This window comes from Daucus carota, chromosome 2 (assembly GCF_001625215.2).
Source record: "Daucus carota subsp. sativus chromosome 2, DH1 v3.0, whole genome shotgun sequence".
Lineage (NCBI taxonomy): Eukaryota > Viridiplantae > Streptophyta > Magnoliopsida > Apiales > Apiaceae > Daucus > Daucus carota.
Genome location: NC_030382.2, coordinates 39,820,257 through 39,845,002, shown reverse-complemented (window position 1 = coordinate 39,845,002; position 24,746 = coordinate 39,820,257). Strand labels below are relative to the sequence as shown.

At 35.4% G+C, this 24,746-nt stretch overlaps 3 protein-coding genes across 4 annotated transcripts; all 3 read left to right on the top strand.

The window, feature by feature from the left end:
* The first annotated feature begins 7,153 nt into the window (after nt 1-7,153).
* On the top strand, nt 7,154-13,133 carry LOC108209494 (ubiquitin domain-containing protein DSK2a). Of its 2 annotated transcripts, none has more exons than XM_017380426.2 (8): nt 7,154-7,547; nt 8,998-9,786; nt 10,679-10,878; nt 10,970-11,083; nt 11,222-11,280; nt 12,379-12,407; nt 12,495-12,590; nt 12,698-13,133. In XM_017380426.2, exons 1-8 carry the CDS (start codon nt 7,313-7,315, stop codon nt 12,844-12,846), a joined length of 1,671 nt encoding a protein of 556 aa, XP_017235915.1. In that variant the 5' UTR covers nt 7,154-7,312; the 3' UTR covers nt 12,847-13,133. The 2 variants fall into 2 exon arrangements, with proteins under 2 accessions (XP_017235915.1, XP_017235916.1); XM_017380427.2 differs by having other exon boundaries at nt 7,189-7,547; nt 12,501-12,590; nt 12,698-13,048.
* A 1,073-nt stretch (nt 13,134-14,206) lies between these two features.
* LOC108207545 (zinc finger protein ZAT3) lies at nt 14,207-15,277 on the top strand. The gene has a single exon (XM_064086889.1). The coding sequence runs from the start codon at nt 14,207-14,209 to the stop codon at nt 15,275-15,277; it is 1,071 nt and encodes a 356-aa protein (XP_063942959.1).
* Nucleotides 15,278-19,910: 4,633 nt separating this feature from the next.
* Nucleotides 19,911-24,400, top strand: LOC108206434 (protein NLP2-like). The gene is made up of 4 exons (XM_017376738.2): nt 19,911-21,583; nt 21,953-22,000; nt 22,087-23,095; nt 23,263-24,400. The coding sequence occupies exons 1-4, from the start codon at nt 20,693-20,695 to the stop codon at nt 24,099-24,101; spliced, it is 2,787 nt and encodes a 928-aa protein (XP_017232227.1). The 5' UTR covers nt 19,911-20,692; the 3' UTR covers nt 24,102-24,400.
* Nucleotides 24,401-24,746: the final 346 nt, after the last annotated feature.

Sequence of the window (24,746 nt, the reverse complement as noted above, 5' to 3'; positions counted from 1 at the left end):
CCAGTGAAATCAGATACTATAGTTTTTGTGCTGAATCTGATGGGCATAGGGCAAGTATCACTGTTAAGATTTTACGGTAAAATTCATTTCTCCGGCTCTATTTTTTTCCCAATCAATTGTTAGTGTTTTCATCTATATTTATGTAGGTAGTCAATTTGTTCTTTCATCTTCTATCAACGTTCTTATGTTAGTTTAATCTTTATATATATATAAAGGAGGGTCTAGGCAGGCTGACGTGGCAGCCTTCTCGATCTCTTATTCTCCATCTCTTCATTCTTTTCTAGGCTTCTTTCGTTTGTTTGTTTGAAAATAACAGTGCTGTGGAAACTCAAGAGTTCGAGGGTAGTTGAAACGCTATGTCTTTGTACGAATCTTTATATATATATAAAGGAGGGTCTAGGCAGGCTGACGTGGCAGCCTTCTCGATCTCTTATTCTCCATCTCTTCATTCTTTTCTAGGCTTCTTTCGTTTGTTTGTTTGAAAATAACAGTGCTGTGGAAACTCAAGAGTTCGAGGGTAGTTGAAACGCTATGTCTTTGTACGAAGAGCTTCAGCCATAAATTAAGAGTTTATTTAGTTGGGTATTTATAAAGGCAAAACAATGCCGTGCTCCAGTCGAACTGGCTCTGTCGCTCACCCGCCTCCGTCCATCCAAAGGTTTTCCGGCCGATTAATATCTCACTCTCGAGTAATTTTTTCGAATGTTTATACTGCTTCGGAGCGGCATGGATTTACCAGTGATATCAGATACTATAGTTTTTGTTTTCGTTTTTGTTCTGATTTCAGATGCTTACAATGCTTCGGAGAAACACGGATTCACCAGTGAAATCAGATACTATAGTTTTTGTGCTGAATCTGATGGGCATAGGGCAAGTATCACTGTTAAGATTTTACGGTAAAATTCATTTCTCCGGCTCTATTTTTTTCCCAATCAATTGTTAGTGTTTTCATCTATATTTATGTAGGTAGTCAATTTGTTCTTTCATCTTCTATCAACGTTCTTATGTTAGTTTAATCTTTATATATATATAAAGGAGGGTCTAGGCAGGCTGACGTGGCAGCCTTCTCGATCTCTTATTCTCCATCTCTTCATTCTTTTCTAGGCTTCTTTCGTTTGTTTGTTTGAAAATAACAGTGCTGTGGAAACTCAAGAGTTCGAGGGTAGTTGAAACGCTATGTCTTTGTACGAATCTTTATATATATATAAAGGAGGGTCTAGGCAGGCTGACGTGGCAGCCTTCTCGATCTCTTATTCTCCATCTCTTCATTCTTTTCTAGGCTTCTTTCGTTTGTTTGTTTGAAAATAACAGTGCTGTGGAAACTCAAGAGTTCGAGGGTAGTTGAAACGCTATGTCTTTGTACGAAGAGCTTCAGCCATAAATTAAGAGTTTATTTAGTTGGGTATTTATAAAGGCAAAACAATGCCGTGCTCCAGTCGAACTGGCTCTGTCGCTCACCCGCCTCCGTCCATCCAAAGGTTTTCCGGCCGATTAATATCTCACTCTCGAGTAATTTTTTCGAATGTTTATACTGCTTCAGAGCGGCATGGATTTACCAGTGATATCAGATACTATAGTTTTTGTTTTCGTTTTTGTTCTGATTTCAGATGCTTACAATGCTTCGGAGAAACACGGATTCACCAGTGAAATCAGATACTATAGTTTTTGTGCTGAATCTGATGGGCATAGGGCAAGTATCACTGTTAAGATTTTACGGTAAAATTCATTTCTCCGGCTCTATTTTTTTCCCAATCAATTGTTAGTGTTTTCATCTATATTTATGTAGGTAGTCAATTTGTTCTTTCATCTTCTATCAACGTTCTTATGTTAGTTTAATCTTTATATATATATAAAGGAGGGTCTAGGCAGGCTGACGTGGCAGCCTTCTCGATCTCTTATTCTCCATCTCTTCATTCTTTTCTAGGCTTCTTTCGTTTGTTTGTTTGAAAATAACAGTGCTGTGGAAACTCAAGAGTTCGAGGGTAGTTGAAACGCTATGTCTTTGTACGAAGAGCTTCAGCCATAAATTAAGAGTTTATTTAGTTGGGTATTTATAAAGGCAAAACAATGCCGTGCTCCAGTCGAACTGGCTCTGTCGCTCACCCGCCTCCGTCCATCCAAAGGTTTTCCGGCCGATTAATATCTCACTCTCGAGTAATTTTTTCGAATGTTTATACTGCTTCGGAGCGGCATGGATTTACCAGTGATATCAGATACTATAGTTTTTGTTTTCGTTTTTGTTCTGATTTCAGATGCTTACAATGCTTCGGAGAAACACGGATTCAACGTTCTTATGTTAGTTTAATTTTAAATATTAGGAGATTATGAATGGCTTCTCGAATTGTGTTGGGATCAATGGGATCCATTTTGGAGTTAGAATTTCGCTACTCATAAACACTTAACATAGGTATAATAGTCACTATGGATTCACAATAATCCATACTCAGCAAACAGAGACTAAAGCAGTGTCTACAGATTTTTGACTGGGAGTTGGGCGGTGAAGAATCCAAAAAGATTGCTGAAATTCCTCAGAGCAGGGATAAAAACAGTGCAAATTTGTGGAAAGAAGGAAAGATCTGCATTAATTTGATTACTGATCATTGCTGATTATTGCTTTTAGCTCCTGGTCCGCCAAGCAAATGGTGAATCCGTTGGAAACATATGTTTAGTTGTCTACTATTTTAATGGGATCTCATAATTTAGGATTGTCTACTATTTTAATGGGATCTCATAATTTAGGAATGGATAACATTATTTTAAATAAATATACCGCCGAGCATTACAATAATTGTGAGTAAATTTTGCACTCTTAAATTAATCGAACTAATTCAATTAATAAATATATGAACACGTATTAGAATAACATGATACGACCTAAACTATGGATTTGCTTATTTTTATCATATGGATATAAATTATAATTGTTGAAAAACAAGTGAATTCATTTTTGTTTTCCTTATTTTATTAAGATGCATGTTAGATTCTCCTTTTCTTATATTTAAACATAATTTCAAAACATTCTAATTTAATCTTAAATATTTTTAATCTGGTTATTGATTTCAAATGTCTTAAATATCTCCATCAACTTAAAAAGGGTTATAATTTATTTCAAAAAATATTTTCAAACATCTCACAAAAAATTGGCATGGTCAACAAAAATTTAAATAGTTATTCAAAATAAATTTGGTCTTTTTATATCTTTTATCTAATCATATTTCTGATATTTCATGAGTAGCGACGAAAACTCATTTTTGAAATCAGCTAACATATAGCTAAAGTGTACTTTTTTTTATTCATAATATTTCTATATTAAATAGTTTGTACTTTAAGGCATTTTGTGTACATTAAGTATTTTCCACTTTTTACTATAAGAGGAAAAATATTTTGAACTTTTTCAAAGAGATTTGAGGCAAAAAAATATGATATGCGATAAATAGAGTGAAGAAACCGTTTAGATGTAGTTGGATAGAGGGTCAACTACAATGAGAATATTTTTATTGCAGTGGATAAAAAGTTTAATTGTGTTTGCTTTAGTAAGAGCTGAATGTTATAGTTTTGTAAAAAGTTATATTTTTTTATATTTCAATAATAAATATAAATAAATGTATTCAAAAATTATAGATCATAAAGTTCTTCTAAAATATTTTATTCTTTATTCTTTCTGACTCGCGCGGAGCGCGTTTTTTTCACTAGTTCGTGACTATTACAGAGGAAAGAAAATATACTGTGATATCAAAACTGAAATAATTAAAATTGAATAGGACTGTAGGAGAATTTTGATTATATTTTAAAACATTTATTTGAGATGATCAAGAAAATGATCATACAAAGAACTCGAAAAATAGTTTATGATATATAAATATTTTAGGGATCTTTTTAAAAATACCCATCTGTAAAATTAGTTTTTTAAAAATACTACCATCTTTTTCATTGTTTTTAAAAATACCTTTTCATAAATTTTTTTTTTCAAAAATACGATTTGCAACTTTTGCAACCTTGGGCGGCGCAGCCGTAAAAGTTGCAAATGAGGTTGCAAAAGTTGCAAATGAGGTTGCAAAAGTTGCAAATAAAAATAGAAAGTTGCAACTGTTGCAACTGCAATTGCAACTAGTTCAACTGAAAACTGTAAGTTGCAAATGAGGTTGCAAAAGTTGCAAATGAGGTTGCAAATGAAGTTGCAACTGCAGTTGCAACTTTTGCAACTGCAGTTGCAACTAAATGCAACTGAAAACTATATATAGTTGTAAATGAGGTTGCAAAAGTTGCAAATGAGGTTGCAACTGCAGTTGCAACTTTTGCAACCTCAGTTGCAACTAAATGCAACTGAAAACTGTAAGTAACAACAGATATATGGTGTGCCCCTGGCGGGGCCATTAGATTACAATAGAATCAACTGAATGCAACCATATGCAACTGAATACAACCATATGCAACCATATATGCAATTACAAATCAAGTTCCAGTTTTCAAATGTCATTTTCGACCTCATTTTCGGAATCGATATATGTATATATATATATATATATATATACATATATCGATTCCGAAAATGAGGTCGAAAATGACATTTGAAAACTGGAACTTGAAATCAGGTTGCAACACGGCTGGCGCCGCCTGTAGTTGCAAATGAGGTTGCAAAAGTTGCAAACAGTATTTTTGAAGAAAAAAAAATTATGAAAAGGTATTTTTAAAAATAATTCTGGAAGGTAGTATTTTTGAAAACAATAAAAGAAAAGGTAGGTAGTTTTGTAGATTTCCCAATATTTTAAGTCAATTCACGTCCTTGTTTTTTTTTTCTGTATTATTAATATCGGTTATATTTCAAAATCATCCTCAAATATTATTTATCTTCTAAAAAAATTGTAACACCCCAATCTCACATCGAGTAGTGTGAAGATTTTAGTTCAATTTATAAAAATAAATACTATTACTAATCATACGAACAAATAATGATTTTTTGGGGGTTTATGGTGGATTTCACAATTAGTCAAGTTGTTGCATTTGGTTTAGTGTATTTAGGATTATTTTCAGATTCGAAATTGAGGACTTGACCCGATTTTCGGGATTTGACCTAGGTTGTTTCAAATTCTACATCTCTTCTCCGAACCCGGTTTTATATTTTTTAATTATTTTTTTCGCTCTCTCGTTTATAATTATAATTACCAATTCCAACATCATTTTTTTGAAAAAAAAAAGAGATTTGAGACCAGTTAAAAAGAAAGTATTGAGATTTGAGTGTGGAGAAAAACTTTTTCTTGGGGATTGATAAACGTTGCTGAATTCATATTGACAAGTTAGTTAATGGAGTAGGACTGAGAACAGAAATCTAGGTTCCAAAATATTTGTGTTAAAAAAATAAATAAATGAGAATTTGACATTAGTAGAAAGTAGTTGAGAAGAGGGATGTCCAACAAGACCTCAAATAAAGAGTTCCTCATTTTGCACCTTTATCTCACTTTTTCTAGACTTTTTCGCTAATAATTCACAAAAATAATATTAATAATAACGAAAACATATAGTGCTAATTGTTGGAGTTGTCATGTAATATAATGTTTCATGTATTAGAACTTAAATTGTTTATTATTTCTTTAAAGAACCTCACTAAGACACATATATGTTGTAAAAGAGAAAGGAAAACAATATCCAAATTTGTGAAAGAAATATCCAAACTTATGAGGAAGTAACCAGAACACTTTTTGTGCCTAAAATTATAGTAGTTTAAAATATGAGTATCATCACACATAAACCACATGCATCGCTTCACATCACATCGCAATATGTGATTTTTAATTCTCGTGGTGCCGTTGCAAGTTAGAAAATTTAACAAACTGTGTGATTCAGAGTTATAATTTAACACAATATTAGAGCAGTTCAAACCGCATCGCTATCTCTAATATATAAAAATATACCGCTTATATTTACAAATATATATACTTTTCACACTATATTATTTATAATTATGTAATCTATATATGAGTTCAAGCTTTTCAACTAATGTTTAGTAATTTTACATTGTAAATTAAGATCAGTTACTATATATACTACAAATAAAAAATTATTATTATTATCAATTTTATTAAAAAAATTATTATTGTTAATATCTTTTCGTATTTAGTATCATCATACTTTATATTTCTTCTGCTAGTTATCGTCGGCGTTCTAAAAGTCGGTTTAGACGGTCGTCGAGGCGGACCTGGGTGCTCAATGACACTGAAACGCCCCGATTTGACCCTGGATGGTAACTTAGTTTTTTTTAATATATAATTTGGTCAAAGTCGTTTCTAGGCGATCAACATCCCGCCTAGACGGTAATTGATTTTTAAGTTTTTAGCTCCATAAATGTTGTCATTTTGTTAAGCTGTACTATTGCAGTACTACAATACTGCTACTTTGTTTTTTACATTTGCACGACTAAAATTCGAAGAAAAGGATAAAATGTTCGAAATAAATGTTTTGAGTTTGAAACATATATATCTTGAGTGAGAAGATCATTGAGAGAGGTTTAAACTAATTTGATACTTACACATATATATAACAGTGCAATATAAACACCAATAAGGTGAAATTATTCCGTGCAGAAATTTTAATTTTATTTTTTTCAAATCACTATATTCAATCTCGAATAATCTCTGTCTCATGTTAATTTTAATTTTTCTTATAATTTCCTTATCTTCGACGTGCTGAACGGTTAAAAAAGACTTGTCATCTATTATCTATTGAAGGTGTTCCAATATAATACTTTTTTGATAATATTATTGTGTTGCATAGATAAATTTATTTTATTATTTTTATTGTCTAAATGATAAACTTTATTAATCAGTGAAATTGCTTGTACCGAATATACTATTTTAATAAAATCATTATATAGATACATATCTTTTAACACTATAAATGTTTACTTTCCTAAATAAGCATGTGTTTCGAAGTGAAATGATTTCAGAGTAAAATAATCAAATAATAATATTATAAAATTCATAAAATAAGAAATTTATAAAATATCAATTTATAGTCTTTAGTAAAAGAAAAAGAAGAAATTACAATATCATAATCCACAAAATAAGAATATTTATAAAATATCAATTTATAGTTTTTAGGCCAAGGTAAAAGAAAAAGAAGATATTATAATAATAAAAAAAAATATTTGGCCAACAGCAAACAGGTCTAATTTTCTATACACAGCACATCCGTTACATAAAATCAAATCCTATAAAACTTGGAAAATACTCCATCTCTTGCTTGGATCATCATCTCCTCTCTCTGTTATAATTTTCTCAGGCTTTTCAATTTAATTCACTTGGATCTATTTATCTCAATGGGCGTAGAAGGCGAGTCAACTCAGTCGGTCACCGATTCCGGCAGCGAAGAATCGGTTCAAATCAACGTCCGGTGCTCCAACGGTGCCAAGTTTTCCGTTCAGGCGAGTCTCCGATCCACTGTTCTCGATTTCAAGCAAGTTGTTTCGCAGAATTGCGATGTTCCCGCTGTTCAGCAGAGGTTGATTTATAAGGGACGGATCTTGAAGGATGATCAAACCCTAGATAGTTATGGTATGCGATTAGCTCATTTCGGTTGTTGATTTTGTTGTTTTGTGGTGTTGAATTGAATTGAATATGTGTTTGTTGATTGAGATAATCTGAATATATGTTACATTTGGTGAATTGATGTGCGAGTTGTTGCTATTTGCTATCGGAAGTGTTTGATGGTTTTGTTTTGCTAGTGTGTGTGCTATGGATGATAGTATCTTTTAGAATGGACTTCCGTGTTATGTTTTTTTCACTTGACATGTATGTAGGTATATAAATGAAGATAGAATGGATAAAGATTTTATGTATGAGGAGGTGCTGATTGCGTCGATCGTTATTTGTACTACTTACGGAAAACGACATCCGAATAGTGCGGAGAAGATTTATTTCTGAAGTTGAGTCTTTATGGGATTTTGTCGTGTACTGAGAATGGATAAAGAGTTTATGTATGAGGAGATGCTGATTGTGGTGATCATTAAGTTGTCTTTATTCGCACTTCTTATGGAAAACGACATCCGAATAGTACGGAGAAGATTTTTTTCTTAAATGAATGTGTTGATTTAATGTCAAAGCTTAAATTGCTATATGGGGTAGGTTTTAAAAATATTGATTGTTTGGGAATGATAAGGCCTTTAAGTTTTAAATGATATGAGTTTCAATTGAGCTGATGAAATGTGAGTTGGAATGGACGTTATTGATTGAAGAGCATTTTTCTTGTCGGTTTCTTAATGGCATTAAAGTAAAAGTCAGCACAAATTGAGACTTTGGCAGGAAAGGGACTTCGGTTTTTTTCAAGTTTTCCGAATGACGTGGGGCTGTTTGTTTACATAGATAAAAAAAGAGAACTTTTTTCGCTCGTCTATAGTGACTCGGATAGGCTTTTTTTTTCTTTAAAAAAGTTATGTGTGTCTAGAGATTTGATTACGTCATCAGAAAAGTTATTACTTTAATCGTATGTCTGTAGTTACTTGCTTAAGGTTGCGGGTTGCGTGTTCTCCAATCTAATCAATCTTACATATGTGGAGTTATTACTTTAATTGTATGTCTGTAGTAACTTGCTTAAGGTTGCGGGTTGCGTGTTCTCCAATCTAATCAATCTTACATATGTGGGGTTTGGTTTTGTTTACTTAAATGCAAACTTATTAATATTTCCTAATTGTCTATAGTGATTCCGTTTGGCTCTTTTTTCTCTCTACTCTTGACTGACTTAGTTTTGCAATGCAAATTAAACGTATGTAGCCATGTCTTAATCTTGTAAACATCAAATATATCTATTATTATATTTTTGATGTATTTGGTCTCTTATGGTGATTTCTGCTTTATCTTTCCTTCAACATATCAGTATCCAATTTTATGAACACTTTATGGTTTGTGTTTTCTGTTGCAACCGAATATTTCTTTACATTGTTGACTACTTGACTTATTACTTATCACTTTTTTTAAAATGTTTCTTTGTTTACCGATGCTGCTGAAGGTCTTCAGGCAGATCACACTGTGCACATGGTTCGTGGGTCTCCCCCTCTTTCAACAACACCAGGCACTGGTGCTGCGAGTGTTGGTAATCTCAATGCCACTCAAGATTCCACCCAGCGTGTTAATCCTAATGATGGAGGTGGTTTGGGAGGTGCTGGTCTTGGGGCATCACTATTTCCTGGGCTTGGCGGTCTTGGATTAGGTGCAGGTGGTAATACTGGTGCCTCTGGTTTATTTGGAGCTGGACTTCCAGAGTTTGAACAAGTTCAGCAACAATTGACTCAAAATCCCAACATGATGAGGGAAATAATAAACACACCGGCCATTCAAAATCTAATGAATAACCCAGATCTCATGCGGAGCATGATTATGAGCAATCCCCAGATGCGTGAAATCATTGATCGAAACCCTGAGCTAGGTCATATTCTTAATGATCCTGGCATTCTTAGGCAGACCCTAGAGGCTGCTAGGAACCCTGAGCTCATGCGCGAGATGATGCGCAACACTGATAGGGCAATGAGTAATATTGAATCATCACCCGAGGGCTTTAACATGCTCAGGCGCATGTATGAAAATGTTCAGGAGCCTTTCCTGAATGCTACGACAATGGGAGGGGGTGCAGGAAACGATCCGGGATCAAATCCATTTGCAGCTCTTCTAGGAAATCAAGGTGGTGGTAACCAAGGAACAAACGCCTCTAACGAGTCTACCAATACTGGTTCTGAAACAGCTGCTGGGACTACTATTCCTAATAGCAACCCTCTTCCTAACCCTTGGGGTGGTACTGCTGGTAAGCTTCAGAACATAGTTCTATATATTACCTTGTCTGCGTTATGTCAACCTGTCTAAGTCACTGACACTTTAGTTCCTTTATCTGCCTTTTATGTGGATTGTTTAAAAGTTTATGCATGTGTTGGGCTCTGAATATGATACCTGGAAACATATATATTGTTAGTAGGTAGAAATTTACCCCTTTAAAGACCTACTGTCAGATGGATTCGGTATGTTTTTACCCCACCTTAATTTATCCCGACATGATTTACTAATTAGTGAAAACAGTTTCCTGTTGTATTAGTTAGGTAACCCAACACAATAGATGTTGACAAATTGTAACTCAACATCCGGAAAACTAGCTCATTATTTGGGAAGAACAGAGGACTACTTACCTTTAATGGCTGTGGAAAAATACTTTGGATGACTATATGAAAGTTATTTATGTAGTGATGGAATAGAACTCACAAGTCTCACCTTCCTAATATGAAGCCTTAGGTTACCTGCTTGCTTTCTCTTGCCTCTACCTTACTTTTTTTTTTTCCTGCAAGCTTCTCTCTAGTTAGTTGCAAGTTGGCTGTTAATCACTTTATCATAATAGACACTTGACAAACAACACATCCACCTCAAACACAACCCATGGAGAAGAGGATGAGACAATTTGGTCGCTGATCCAACATTCTTTTTTTTAATCATTCAAGTTTTGTGAGTTAGTTAAATTACGTTCTGTGACTTGGACACATACTTTTATAATGTTACTATGTGACATAAACAGATTGTGATAGTGCGGGTATAATTTAGGATTGATTGTTTTTGTTTAGTGGAAACTTATTTTCCTGCTGGTCTGTCAAAAATTTATTGTGATTTGTGAGCTTGTAATAGTATGTTATCTACTGACACTTGTGCTGTAGGTTCCCAAACAAACACAGCTGCAAGGTCAAATCCCACAGGAGGGGCAGCAGGGATTGGTGGCTTAGGTGGGCTGGGTCTCCCAGGGTTGGATCGCACAATGGGGATTCCAGATCCATCAGCAATGAACCAGCTTCTGCAAAATCCTGGTGTTTCGCAGATGATGCAGAGCATGCTTTCAAACCCGCAATACATGAATCAGGTTGGTGTCCTAAATATTTCAAATGTTTTTAACTTCTAGTATGTGGTTGATTTTAATAGATATCTTACCCGATGTGTTCTTTTTATTACAGTTTCTTGGAACTAATCCTCAGCTCCAAAGTATGTTCGATATGAACCCTCAATTAAGAGAAATGATGCAAAATCCAGAAATTATTCGTCAGCTTACCTCGCCTGAAATGATGCAGGTTTATAATAATGGAGTCATTTGTTTGTTCCACTTGTCTTAAAATTGGAGTGGCCCAGTACAGGGTTTAAAATTATTTTATGATGGCTTGTGTTGAATGTTTAATATGTGTTGATGCTTGATATATTGTTTTTTGTAGCGGATGTCAACATTTCATCAGGCACTTCTCTCTCAGCAGAACAGACAGCAATCAACTCAGTAAGCCCACACTTTTATCTAAATTAATAGGTGGTTTGCACTTTTTTTCCAGATTGGTTTCCTTTCAAGTCCTAAACTGCATAATAACTCTTCTTTCAATGCTGTAACGTATCTTTGCATGTCAAGTTTATGAATATGTTTCTGGAAGTCTGCTATAGTGTATTTTTTATGTCTTGATCTTTTTTAGGTAAAGCTTTGATGTCAATTTTACTTTAATTATGGCTGACAACTTGCACTAATGTTGTCAGATTTTACATGAAGTTATTTAACTAATACATTTTGTGATTGTTATCTAGTCTATCATTTATAGCTAGTTGTCAGATAGGCTACAGATGACATAAGCTATTGCCCGAAAGTTTTCTGGACATATAATTAGCAGAAGTATGCGACACCTTTAAACTTCACTTTCAGGTCAGAAGGTATCATCAACTAGGGTAATGTAATCAATAGCAACACTCAGAAGTCTTAAGTTGATGTTGTGTTTGTCAAGTGTCACAAGAAACTTCCCAGAAGTTACCTCAGTATCCGAATTCTATATATGTATACGTTATGATATATAATTAAATCTTATACTAGTACTTTATAAGCAAAATGTACACCATTAATTACACTAAATATGTAGTACATGTAGCAATTAAAATTGCCAATCTAGGTGGTTTGGGATTTTAGATCTTAGCAAGTCACTAGATATATGGGCAGAAAATATATAACCCAATCTATTTATAGAGAATGATCACCCAATCCTTCGCTGTTTGGGTCTGAGTTAATGGTTTAATGTCTATTTTGCAAAACCAAGTTGTCCCGATGGAAATAGTAGTATGTGGAACTCAAATTTGAAAGGGCCCTTTCATCCTTGAACTTGTAAAAAGTTATTATCAGCATAGATAAATCGTGTATTAGAGTCATGCCCATTTTTAAAGTAGTATAAAGGTCCGATCTCTGTAATCATCCCAGGACCTTCAAAATGAATTTAGTTGCCTGAACACTTATATTTGGCTAAAGCGTTATCCAGAGAAGGGTAGGAAATTTTTGCTTCACAATATTGATGATGAATATGATTACTAACCTGTGTTACTCTCCTTTGCTGCTCTATTGCAGGGAACCAGCTCAAACTGGTGGGATTGCAGGTATTTAAGAAACAGAATACTATATAGCTCGATCAAGTATTTAAAAGCACTTCATTTTAATATGCATGTTTTGTCTTTAAATTCAAGGTGCAGGAGCACAAAACAACATGGGGCTAGATATGTTGATGAATATGTTTAGTGGACTTGGAGCTAGTGGCTTGGCTGTCCCAAATACTCCTGATTGTATATTCCCTTACTACTGAGATTAATATTGTCTTGAATCTTAATTCATTGGCATTTTGATGTGCATTTGCAGCCACACTAAATCTGTTTGCATTTTGCCTTTGTAGTGCCTCCGGAAGAGCTCTATGCTACTCAGCTATCCCAACTTCAAGAAATGGGTTTCTTTGATACCCAAGAGAATATAAGGGCACTGCGTGCTACATCAGGAAACGTGCATGCAGCGGTGGAGAGATTGTTAGGTAACCTCGGACAGTAGCATCAAGTCAACCTTTGTTACTTATTAGTAACTTGTGGGTGTGTAAACCAGTTGAACAAGTGTCTTGTAAAGACAATAGACATGTCGGCACTTGTAATTCCATTTTGGGGGTCTGAATAAATATTAAGAATTTTCTTTGTATAACTAGTCTGTCAAGACACCTCCCTTCTCGTATTCCTGTCAATGTAAATGCTTTGTTTAATTTTTCCTGGCTGCCCATTTGAGATTAGTAAAACGCATGTTAAACTATATTATTATCTAAGTTTATAAGTTAGTTTTTTCCTTCATGATATGCATATATTGTGGCGAGACGGATTATATGTTACATCTTTAGATTACTGAAAAAACGATGAGTTGTCAGTGAAAATGGTAAGATTTTGACATGCTGTTAATTGAGGCAAAACTGCTAATCTTCTTGCACAGATGAGTAGATTACGGTTCAGGTCCGGCGACGGCACATAACCTCAAAATCATAGGTGCCTCAAAATTTAGAAATCAATATTTTATTTAATAAAAATGAATTTAGAGAAATGAAATTGAAATTGAAAATTATATATTTATTTTATTCTATTCATTTATAGATAAATAGTTACATAATCAAATAAATTAGTTTATTATGTCTATTTGCATTTTAAATTCTTTTATGTTGTATCTTTACTTTTTATATGATAATTACTCTTTTATTAAACGTTTTCATAATGTTTTTTATATATGATATTTTTTTTTTCATATGTACTATAAGTTTCATTCTTTTCAATGAAATATAGCTCAAATGAATAAGACTTAAATTCATTCAAAATTCATATATTAATTTTGTTTAAAATGTTAGAATTACTGATTATTTAATAACATTATTTATCTTATTTTAAGTAACCCGTTTTTATCTTACTAGAAAAATAATATCTTTATTTTTTGTCTATTTTTATAATATACATATTTTTTTATTACTTGCCTGATCCATATTTTAGCACATGCCTCAAAATTTTCCCAGACGACTCTGTTATGGTTTTTATAGTATGCTTATGATCTTTAATTAGGTGACGGATTTTTATCATCTCTAATTCCATTAATAATTATGTTTCCCACGCTATCCTTATCTCAAATAATTATCTCACAGGAGTTAATATTCTTATAAATATATTTGCTTTTACCGGAATTTTTTTATTTATAAATGAAATGAATTAAGGGGAAGTTATGGGAGAGAAATATTAGGTGATATAGACGCACAACTGAAAATAACTGCCCACATCCCCAAGTAACCGCGCACTCTTCACTACTTAAAACCATCTTCCATTTGATCATATTTTTTTTTTCTGCTTCTCTTGATTAATCCCCATATTATCAGTTTCTGCTTGTGATAATGATGATGAACACAAATTCTTCATCTTCTTCTTCCGAACCTCCTCAGTATACTCCTCCTGATTTCACTCCTCGCAACTCTGATGATCAAGAAATGAACAGCCCTCGGTTCTTGCAGACCAGCTTTCGTGATTCCAGTGATCATAACTCACCCAAGAAGACGATAACGAACCCGAGAAAGAAAAGAACCAAGTTGATGATTGTCGACAATGCTGCCTCTGCTTCTACTTCTAGTAATGTTGCTAAACCAAAATATAGTAAAAAACCAGACCCCTCTGCTCCAAAAATTAGTAGCCCTTGTACTGAGTGTGGGAAGAGGTTTTGGTCGGTTAAGGCGTTGTTTGGCCACATGCGATGCCATCCTGAGCGCCAGTGGCGTGGCATTAACCCTCCCCCTAATCTTCGACAAGTGTCTTCATCAGTGACTGAAGAGGATCAGCATGTGGCTTCTTGTTTGTTGTTGTTGGCTAATTCTCCTCCTCCTAGTATTGTTTCTGATCAGACGAATCCTGGATTTTCAGAATCGGAGATTAGGCATCATCAGAATGTAGTGTTCTGCTGTGGAAGTAATGATGGGGCAGGGCCTTCTGGGGGGAATAGTTTTAAGTTTGAGTGTTCTAGTTGCAAGAAAGTGTTTGGATCTCATCAGGCTTTAGGGGGGCACAGGGCAAGTCACAAGAATGTCAAGGGCTGTTTCGCGATCAATAAGAATACTGATAATGCTGCTACTGAGGATTACAGTAGCATTGGTGGTCATGATAACAGAAGTGCTGATCATGAGGATCCTTGTCGGGATCAGCAGGATAGGATGTTGATGGCATTAGGCCATAGGTGCAGTATTTGTTCAAGGGTTTTTCCGAGTGGCCAGGCATTGGGTGGACACAAGAGGTGCCACTGGGAGAAAGGTGAAGATCCATCATCTCAAATGCAAGGAGGATCAGAGTCAAATCAACAATTTGGTGCAAGGGGAGCTTCTGCATTGAACTTGAACTTGCCTGCACCGCCTGAAGACGACCATTCATCTTCCTCTCTAACTTCTGGTTTGTGTCTGGACTTAAGGTTGGGGCTGTGACCAAAATATGAACTTCTTACTTAATCAGTGGCTTAGCTAATTAGATGTAATACTTAAGTTGTCAATGTTTTTAATGGCTCCAAAACTGGGAGCAGAATATGTATATGTGGATGTAGAATGTAAATAGATGATACTATATATACTTGTCAGTATTTGCTACTAATAACAGAATGTTCAAATCTCTGTTTGTTCTGTCATGTCCTCAAGTTTTTCAGAAGTTATTTAGCAAATGCATGTGAAATCTCTTGTCAAAGTCATTGCCAGATCGTGGTGATGAACTAAGTGTCATAGTAACCTGGTATTTCTTGCTACAATGATCATCTTCTTCGTGCTTGCCAGTAAAAACTTCGCTCTGCAGACTTACGTTCAGCAAGTGTCAGATGACTTGGATATTCAATCAGATATATACATCTCTGCGTGAAGTTTATATGTGTATAATACATTGACGCGTGTTGCAAAACCTTACATATTTCATCCACTGATGGAAGTCTTCACTTGAATCAGCTGCTTCTGTGCTAGAGAGGAGCAACTTGTAATTGACAATATCAAATAATCTCAATTATAGTTAACCTACTCTACTTATCTGTTAGTTGACAACCAAAAGTCAATTATTATAATCTGATGGACCAAGCTTTTATCATCAATATCTTCTGCAGATAGAAATACAAATATGGCAATACAATACACAAGTTTCTCAGCTAGTTGTTCAGCCTGATTACATATGTGCATGGATTCTTAGCCTCATTCCAAGAGGACCGCGAGACTGATATGATTACGTAGGAAGCCAAGAACATTATTTTAACTCTGATACTGAACTTCGGTGGCAGGATCATCTATATCCTCTGCTTTAGTCCAACTAGCTAGTTTGTTTACATTGAAAAATAAGGCGACGATGCCATCTTGTTGTTAATGTTTATAGTATTCCAAAACTATTTTTCACAATAATTGAGCTGACTTTACTAAAAATTGATAAGTTGCTGATGTATGCTGTAATGTGGTGACTGGTATTATTCCTTCATTGGCATCGAACTAAGCATTTTGAATTCTGAAGATTTGTTTGAGCCTCGGGATGAAAATTATTATATACTTTTACTATATCCAGGACGCGGGCAAGTAGTCCAGTGCGCGAACTGGCACAAGTGCAAGTAGATGAAAAATGGTAGCTAGTGGTGTTTTGGAGCTTATGCTAGCTTTTGCATTAACTTTACTGTAGTTGAAGTGAATATACATTCATGGAATCTCTTCCATTCTGGAACTTGCTGGAGTTCCACTAGACTGTAGTTTGGTAGGAATATTTGATCACTTTCTGGTTAGTCGGTAACAAAAGTTGTAAAGATATAGATGTCTGGAGAACATAAAACCCGGAAAAAACAAGAACTTCACAGAATCTGAATTGTTCTCATTCTCTTGTGGGGAGGGGTGGACCTTTTATGTAGTTTTTGCATTTTTTTTAGTGGGTGACAGATTTGTTCTCCTCATTCTCATAGACGATAAGCCTCAGAAAAGATTGAGTTAGGGTCAAGCAAAGGAATCAGCCATAGCTACAAGTTGGAAACTATTCCCTCTTCTTACTTTCCATTCTGCAACCACTAGTGCTCCTGTACAACATACAGACGTGTCAGCGATTGAATATTATGATACGTATACAAATGTAATGACTCGGTCTTAATCAAAGATGTTGCGTTTTACATCTGGAAACAGGTTCCTTCAGTGAAAGGACGAGGGTTCAAGTATTAGTGGAGACGTGTGAGTGATAATAGTAACAGAGTCCTCTTAAAAAGCCTGCTGGCAAAAAAAAAAAGATCACTTGTAAACAATTCTTAGATAATCTTCCTGATAAGCTTTTCAAGACACATATCTGTAAATACATTTCACTGTAAGCACAAGATTCTTCTTTTTTGAACTTGAAGTAGGGATGCATAAATACAGGTATCCATGATGAATATACATGTTGTCTTGAACTGATTCTCTTGGCTTGTGCATTACACAGATCAGAATATCATTAAAATATGTATTTGACACATTCCATTTCTAATTAACCTTTTGTTAAGTTAATGACATCATTTCCCACCAAATCAAGTTTTCCTTAACCTTGTAGATGAGGCAGTGGCCTAATTATTCAAGCTACTATGTATATCTAATAATGTTAAGTGACCAGTTCTCCTAAAAACTCGAGATCCTTCACAACCTCGCTCTGATACCATGATACCATGTTAAGTGACCAGTTCTCCTAAAACCTCAACATGTTAGGTTACGGGATTACCACGATCATATCATGTTTTCAAAACAAATATAATTTAAATGAGAAGACTGCAATATATTAAGCCCCAAGACACAAGGATGATCCCTAACTAGATGCTTATGTAAGAGTGAGAAACATTACTCCTAATTAATTACTAACCACTTGTTGAGAAAGTTATCTATATTTGTATATCTGTGCTATGAGAATATATAGTAAAGCTTTACCAGAGTCCAGAGCATTAACAAGTGGGATGCACATCATCAAACTCCTTAAATAACATTTTCTTGATGTACCCTCTGTTTGGCTGGCATTTTATAATGTTAATTGATGGTATCTAACTGCACACAATTAAAGAAGATGCAAGGAAGAACTAAATTCTACAATTGTTTATAAGCATTATGAACTTTTGCATATGTCACTAGGTTGGTTATGTATTTAAATAACAATTAGTAGCTTTTCAATGACTAATCAACATTATTAGAGTTATAATAATGTCTGTATGCTCTTTAGGTCAGAGCATTTGATTGTGTAAACTTCTGGAACTATGACTTTATCCCACCATTATCATTTCATAAATACAAAATCATCACCATGAGATTAAGTATATGAAATAAGAAAGGACTTTCACTTTTGAGGTATTGATAGATCAGATTGCAGTAAAGGTTTTTAGACTTCTGATTCAAAATTTGATGAATCATAAATGACCAAACCTATTGATGATGTCTACTTAAACTGATTATTCTTATAGGCAACCGGTCCTGAACATACGAATAATATTAACATACGTCCAGCAGAAAAAAATGCTGGACGAGAAAATCCTAGGGTGAAATAATTTTTCGCTAAATGATATTGTAGCACCCCCGTCTACACATAAGTTAGTTGTCCAATGCTTTTTTTCCTCTGAACGTATGCTACTAGCATACGCATGTCAGGGACCTGACCCATTCTTTTAATACAGGAACTTATATGATAGGGTGATTCTTGGAGTAAAAATAGTTGGTTGTTTCCCCATCAGCGACACGTGTGAGCTCTGCAGCTGCATCTGCAAATCAAGATCAAGAAACTTATGCAGAAAATCCTCAACCAATTACTTTAGACTATTGTGGTGATGACGTTTCGCGATTCTTCCAAGACTAGATTACACGTTTAACTAAAACTAAAACTATTTATATAGTAATGTGGTTCAGGCCACCAGATGATGGATGTGGCATCATGAAACCGCTGCAAAAAAGGGACGTGGCCCCTCGAGAACTCTGAGGGGGTGCTTATGAGTTGATGCAGAAGCGAAAGTAATTAGCCTCTGGGTAATCTAATGGGTAAGCTGAGCAAGCATGCACATGTAGCTAATTAGAAAGAACCAAGAAAACCATAATAAATGATTGATATTATAATGTTACATTTGGGGTGTTCAGGGGGCTATAGTACAAGGATAAAAGAAACATTTTGCTGGACCTGAGATTTCTGAGTCACAATTGCATCAGAGATCAGTGATCAAGAAAATCATGAAAGACCTTGTTAAACAAGTGATGACGGACGAATTAAGTTCAGTTTTTAGAGAATTTTATGATAACATGAGATGATAAGTGAAAGGCAAATGATCCCAAGGGACAAGGATGATAAGTGAAAGAGGCATGATTTCATGGTTGACAGAATAGCAGTTTGAAACTATAATATGACACGCGTTAGAGCTTCTAATTTGAAAATTCCATTTAAATATACAAGATTGCATGTGTAATATATTTTGGAATCTTGAAAAGGGTTTTACCCATACTGTTGGAATATAATGATACTCGAGTACTTGAACTTGATACCATGTTAAGTGACCAGTTTTCCTAAAACCTTAAAGTTTTAGGGAAATGCTTTTTACCAGGATCATTATATTATAACATATATGATTATTAATTAGACTTGTATAGATATATGATAATATGGTTGTTGGTTCTTGAATTTTATTACCTTTTAAGCTTAATTCTTATGTTAATCACACATATAAAAGGCTCAGAGTAGTAACTACAAAGAAAGCTACTATGCGATTGACTAGAAGCTTACTTTTTACTAAGGTTTTAGTCTGTTGTTACAGAATCAATAAGTGCATTGTATGCATATATGTACATGCAAGAATCTTTTTTCCAATCTATGCCTGCCTTTAAACTAAAAACTTACAGATGTCAGATAAAATATTAGGCAAATGTGAAGATTTACTGGTAGTTGAAGTTAATATTGTTGAATTTGAGTTCTGCATGAACTTTTGACTGCAGTGTTCTCTTTTTCATACTACTATGTTCACATACTAGTGGGTGGGATAGGAAGAACAACTTGTCTATAAACATATATATTTACCATACCTTGTAGGTCCTATCTAAAAGGACTATATTAAGAGATTCTTCCTTCTAAATGTGATATCTATAGTTCTTATAGCTGGAGCAGGGAGGTAAATTAGAAACAAAAATAAAGAGGGCTACATACTCTGGTGGATTGAGATTGATTCCATGCAAAAAATATCTTGTGTGACTTTTCTTTGCTGGATTGAGTTTGATTCCATATTCTGCTGCACTGATTTGCTTCCAGACAAATTAAGAAGGCTTGGAATATCTTGCGTGACGATTTCTCTGCTGAACTGCACAGACAAATATTAACATCATAATAATCTTCATCGAATAATCTTCACAAATTCTGTAGCTTTCTTCCTTTTTATTCATCATTTCCTGTTACTTCTTCATACATATCTGTACTGGTCTTTAAACTAGTATGGATTCTGCGTTTTCAGTGCTCTGCGTTTGTGATTAACTCACTGGTTTTAAGATTTCTCCTTTTGTTTGTTGATTTTGGATACTGAGATAAAGTTGAACCACCCCTTATCTTCTGATCATATTTCAGCTATAGCTTCTTCTCATATTTCAAGTTTTTTTTAAACAATTCTTGAGTACCTTGTCTCACAGTATTAGCGTCTGCTTTGTTTCCTTTCAAATGCATCTCTGACTGAAGTTAGTTTCTGTTGAGCAATGTATGTGCAAGCCGGATTGATTGGGATTTTGAAGACTAGTGATAGCAATCCAGCCTGGAAGGTTCTCTTTCTGTTTTTCATTTTCAGCTTTCTTCTGTGTTTTGGTTCGTGACATTTTGTGCTTGAAGAGACTTCTTTATGTAACGTGCAAAATCTAAATTAGCTTAATATGGAAGATGGTTCTCCTCTCAACATGTTCAAATCAGTTTCAAACAACAATATGGATTTGGATCTCATGGATGGCCTCTTTGATGATGGATGCTGGTTAGAGGCCACACCTTCTAGCTTCTGGCAGCAGAGTCCGTCACCAAATGCTTCAGATTTCTCTTCCTACTTCCCTATCGTCAGTGCTAATAATATAAACCACTTGGTTCCATACGCGAATGAAAAGGATATTCAAGATGAAAAGGAAAAACTGAACTCTAGTAATAACACTCGTTTTGTTTATCCTCTACTTGATGAGAGTGATGGAAGTGAAAAGAACAGGTGGGATGCTTCAGCATCTACTACTCAATCAAGGAGTTTTTTGGTTCAAGCTGGTAAATTAAACACAAGATTGTGGATTGCACCGAGTGCAGATCCAAATCCAGCAAGCTCTGTGAAGAATAGACTGATTCAAGCATTTGAATACTTAAAAAATATCACAAGAGATGATTTTCTCATTCAGATTTGGTTGCCTGTAAAGAGAGAAGGCAAAATTGTCCTTAGCACTATTAATCAACCATTCTCTCTGGATCCAAAATCCAAGAGTCTTGAGTGTTACAGATATGTTTCCAGCAGCTACCACTTTGCAGCTGAAGAAAACTCCAAAGAGTTTTTTGGCTTGCCTGGTCGCGTTTTCTTAAAGAAGTGGCCAGAGTGGATGCCTGATGTCCATCTTCTAAGAAGGGAAGATTACCCACGCGTTGATTACGCTCTCCAGTACAATGTTAAGGGATCTATAGCACTTCCTGTTTTTGAACGAGGAAATGGCGCTTGCTTGGGCGTTGTTGAAATTGTGACAACCGGTCCTGACGTTAATTGCCTCCCTGAGGTTGATGATGTCTGCAAAGCTCTGGAGGTTCTATATTTTTCTCCTTCTGTCATTTTTACATTTTCACTTATTATAGTAGTTTAATTATAAACAACTGAATTATGATGGATATGATAGAATTGTGCCAAAACATGTCATAGCAGCTTCCAACTGTTTCTTTCTTGTATAAAATATCTCAAATAGTCAAAATCATCCTAAGATCCATGAAGAAATTGTTCATCCTAAAAATGAGTAATGTCAAATTCCTAAGAGGCAGCCCTAAGATTGAAATTGTTCATCCTGAAAATGAGTAATGAATAATATGGGAATCAAGAATAAAAAATGTTCCAACTTATATTTTTATTGCAGACCAAGAATTTGTAACTCACCAGTAATATGCACTCCATTCCTCTGCAGGCAGTTGATCTGAGAAGTTCTGAAATGTTCACTCCTGCCAAAATAATGGTCAGTATCCACCATTGTAAAATATTTTCTTTTATGTATCCGTAACTTGAAATCATATCTGATATTCATATACTAATATATACCAGGAAAGCCACGAATCTAATCTGACAGAACTGACAGAGATTAAGGAGTTTTTGAATTCTGTCTGTAGCACATATAATTTGCCTTTGGCTCAGACTTGGGCTCCATGTAATCATAAAGATACAGATCAGGGTGAAAATTCAGCATGTCTTTCCATTGTCACTTCTGCTTTCTGTGTACTTAATGAACAATTCTTGGCCTTCCATGAGGCGTGCTGTAAGCACCACCTGCTTAAAGTTGAAGGTGTTGTAGGGAGGGCACTTGGGACAAATCAGCCATGTTTTGCCACTGATATTAGTGCTTTTAGTGAGACTGAGTATCCATTTGCAAATCACGCCAAGATGCTGAAACTGAAAGGTGCTGTGGCAATACGTCTCAGAAGCATCTATACTGATGCAACAGATTTCATCATAGAGTTCCTCCTTCCACTTGGCTGCAAAAATTTGGAAGAACAAAAGCAGATTGTCAGCGCAATATTATCAGAAATACAACAATCTTGCAGTAATTTACGATTCATTTCTGACCAGGAGCTTGAGGCAGCAACTGATCTACTGCCAGAAAGAGAAGAGGCTAATACTTCAGTAGGTAAGCTATTTAAAGAAAACAAACACAAGTTGGTGCTTTCTTCGTCTTCAGAAGAAGCCACTCAATATGAAGCCTCCTGGATTTCTCAAATGATGGATTCCCAACAGAAAAGTAAAGGTATTCTTGTTTCCTTGGGGAACCCGAAGGAGGAGTCAGAGGATGAATTGCAGGGAAAAACAGACTGGATTACCACTACAGGAGACCTATACCCTGGGATTGGACATTCAGGGCATCAAGAAGTTTTGCAAGATGGATCCGGAGGAAGTGTGAAGGAAGTTGCAGACATGTCTTTTATAAAAGAGCCGCGCTCCTCTGGTGCCAAAAAAGCAGGGCAGTATAGAAGGATAAAAGCCGAGAGCAATATCAGTTTGCAAGTATTAAGACAGTACTTTGCTGGTAGCCTGAAAGATGCAGCTACAAGTATTGGTGGTACAGATACTCATCACATATAACTAATTTCTGATAATTTTATTGAATCTCTTGTTCTAATTCTCAAAACAATGCTTGAAAAAATATACTTTCCCTAGTGTAGTGAATATACTGATAGTAATTATCTCTTGCTCACTATAAGTTTCTTCATTTTGTTACATTTGCAGTGTGCCCTACTACATTAAAAAGGATATGCAGGCAACATGGTATCAGTCGATGGCCCTCTAGAAAGATCAAGAAGGTAGGCCACTCGCTTAAGAAACTCCAGCTTGTCATAGATTCAGTGCAAGGCAACGAGGGTGCTATTCAGCTCAGTTCCTTCTATAACAACTTCCCAGAACTAAATTCTCCAAATATAAGTGGAATAAGCTCCTTGTCGACATTTAAGACGGATAACCATCTGGAACCGCAGAATCAGCAAACAGGAAGCCTACTCTGCCCTGCAACCACAGCTTCAAAATCAACTTCTTCCTCCAGTCATAGCACCAACTCAAGCTATTGTTGCTCCACAGAAGCCAAGGAGATGAACGCCAATGTGTCCGCTCCAGGGGAGCTAAAAAGAGCACTCAGTGATGTGAAATTTCATGAATCAGGTCAACAGGATGCAAAGTTTCTTGTGAGATCACATAGCCAGAGAGTTTTGAGCAGCCATTCTCCACTGCAGAACAACAATAACATCCAGGCCAAACAAAACTGCAGAGCTTTTCGAGTGAAAGCCACCTTCGGGCAAGAAAAGCATCGTTTCAGAATGCCAGAGTACTGGCGTTTCAGTGACTTGCAGGAAGAGATTTCAAGGCGTTTCAATAAAGATATTGAGGATGTGAACAAAGTGGACTTGAGGTACTTGGATGAAGATTCAGAGTGGATACTCTTGACATGCAATGATGATCTTGAGGAATGCATCGACATACACAGATCATCCAAGGCTCGTACCATCAAAATCCTGCTGCGTGATGCACGTTTTCCCAATCTTGGCAGCTCTCTTGACAGCTGCGGACCATCCTGATGCCATACTGTTAATTAATCCGTCGTTTCACGGTGTGTCTGGTGTGGCCATGCATCATTCTGTAGTTCATTCCAGTTCTTGCTGGCTGCATTGGGTCATAGCAAGGTATTAGTATAACAAAGAAGCTTCCTGCCATCATGAAATTATGAAGACATGGTGGCACAAAACTAGTCTATAGCAGTTTACCCCTTGTTCTACGGGGTGTGGTAATTATTTTACACATATACTGGTCTGGCTTCTAGCACCTGCTAAGTGCTGCTTCTGTAATGTATTACTATATATATATTTGCTTCCATTCACTCTTTTCCACCTATCGTGTATTACTGCAAAAAAAAGAGAAAAAACCAGGGCAAAACTGACCGCTTATGTATCATTTAACTTCCCTTGTGTCTCAATGAAGTACCGGACATAAGTCTCCGGCAAAGCAATGACATGCGCATAAAACTCAGATCATGCAACTTCATTTCCCTAGTTTATTCTGTCATCACTGACTACAGGCTTGTGCCTGGTGCAATAAAACTCTGATCATGCAAGTTCTGCAGGAACACATCCCTAGTGCATTTGTAGTGACATCATATGTTGACTACCGATTCAGGATTTATATAAGATTTATGTTAGAATTTTTTTTATAAATAAAACGGAGAT

What these genes read in the sequence shown, in the direction of transcription:
- LOC108209494 (XM_017380426.2), top strand. Translation starts at nt 7,313, where the DNA reads ATGGGCGTAGAAGGCGAGTCAACTCAGTCGGTCACCGATTCCGGCAGC. An exon ending in CCTCGCCTGAAATGATGCAG is followed by an intron (nt 11,084 to 11,221) that starts GTTTATAATAAT and finishes TGTTTTTTGTAG; the next exon opens with CGGATGTCAACATTTCATCA. An exon ending in TGTCCCAAATACTCCTGATT is followed by an intron (nt 12,591 to 12,697) that starts GTATATTCCCTT and finishes TTGCCTTTGTAG; the next exon opens with TGCCTCCGGAAGAGCTCTAT.
- LOC108207545 (XM_064086889.1), top strand. Translation starts at nt 14,207, where the DNA reads ATGATGATGAACACAAATTCTTCATCTTCTTCTTCCGAACCTCCTCAG.
- LOC108206434 (XM_017376738.2), top strand. Translation starts at nt 20,693, where the DNA reads ATGGAAGATGGTTCTCCTCTCAACATGTTCAAATCAGTTTCAAACAAC. An exon ending in ATGTCTGCAAAGCTCTGGAG is followed by an intron (nt 21,584 to 21,952) that starts GTTCTATATTTT and finishes ATTCCTCTGCAG; the next exon opens with GCAGTTGATCTGAGAAGTTC. An exon ending in TCACTCCTGCCAAAATAATG is followed by an intron (nt 22,001 to 22,086) that starts GTCAGTATCCAC and finishes AATATATACCAG; the next exon opens with GAAAGCCACGAATCTAATCT.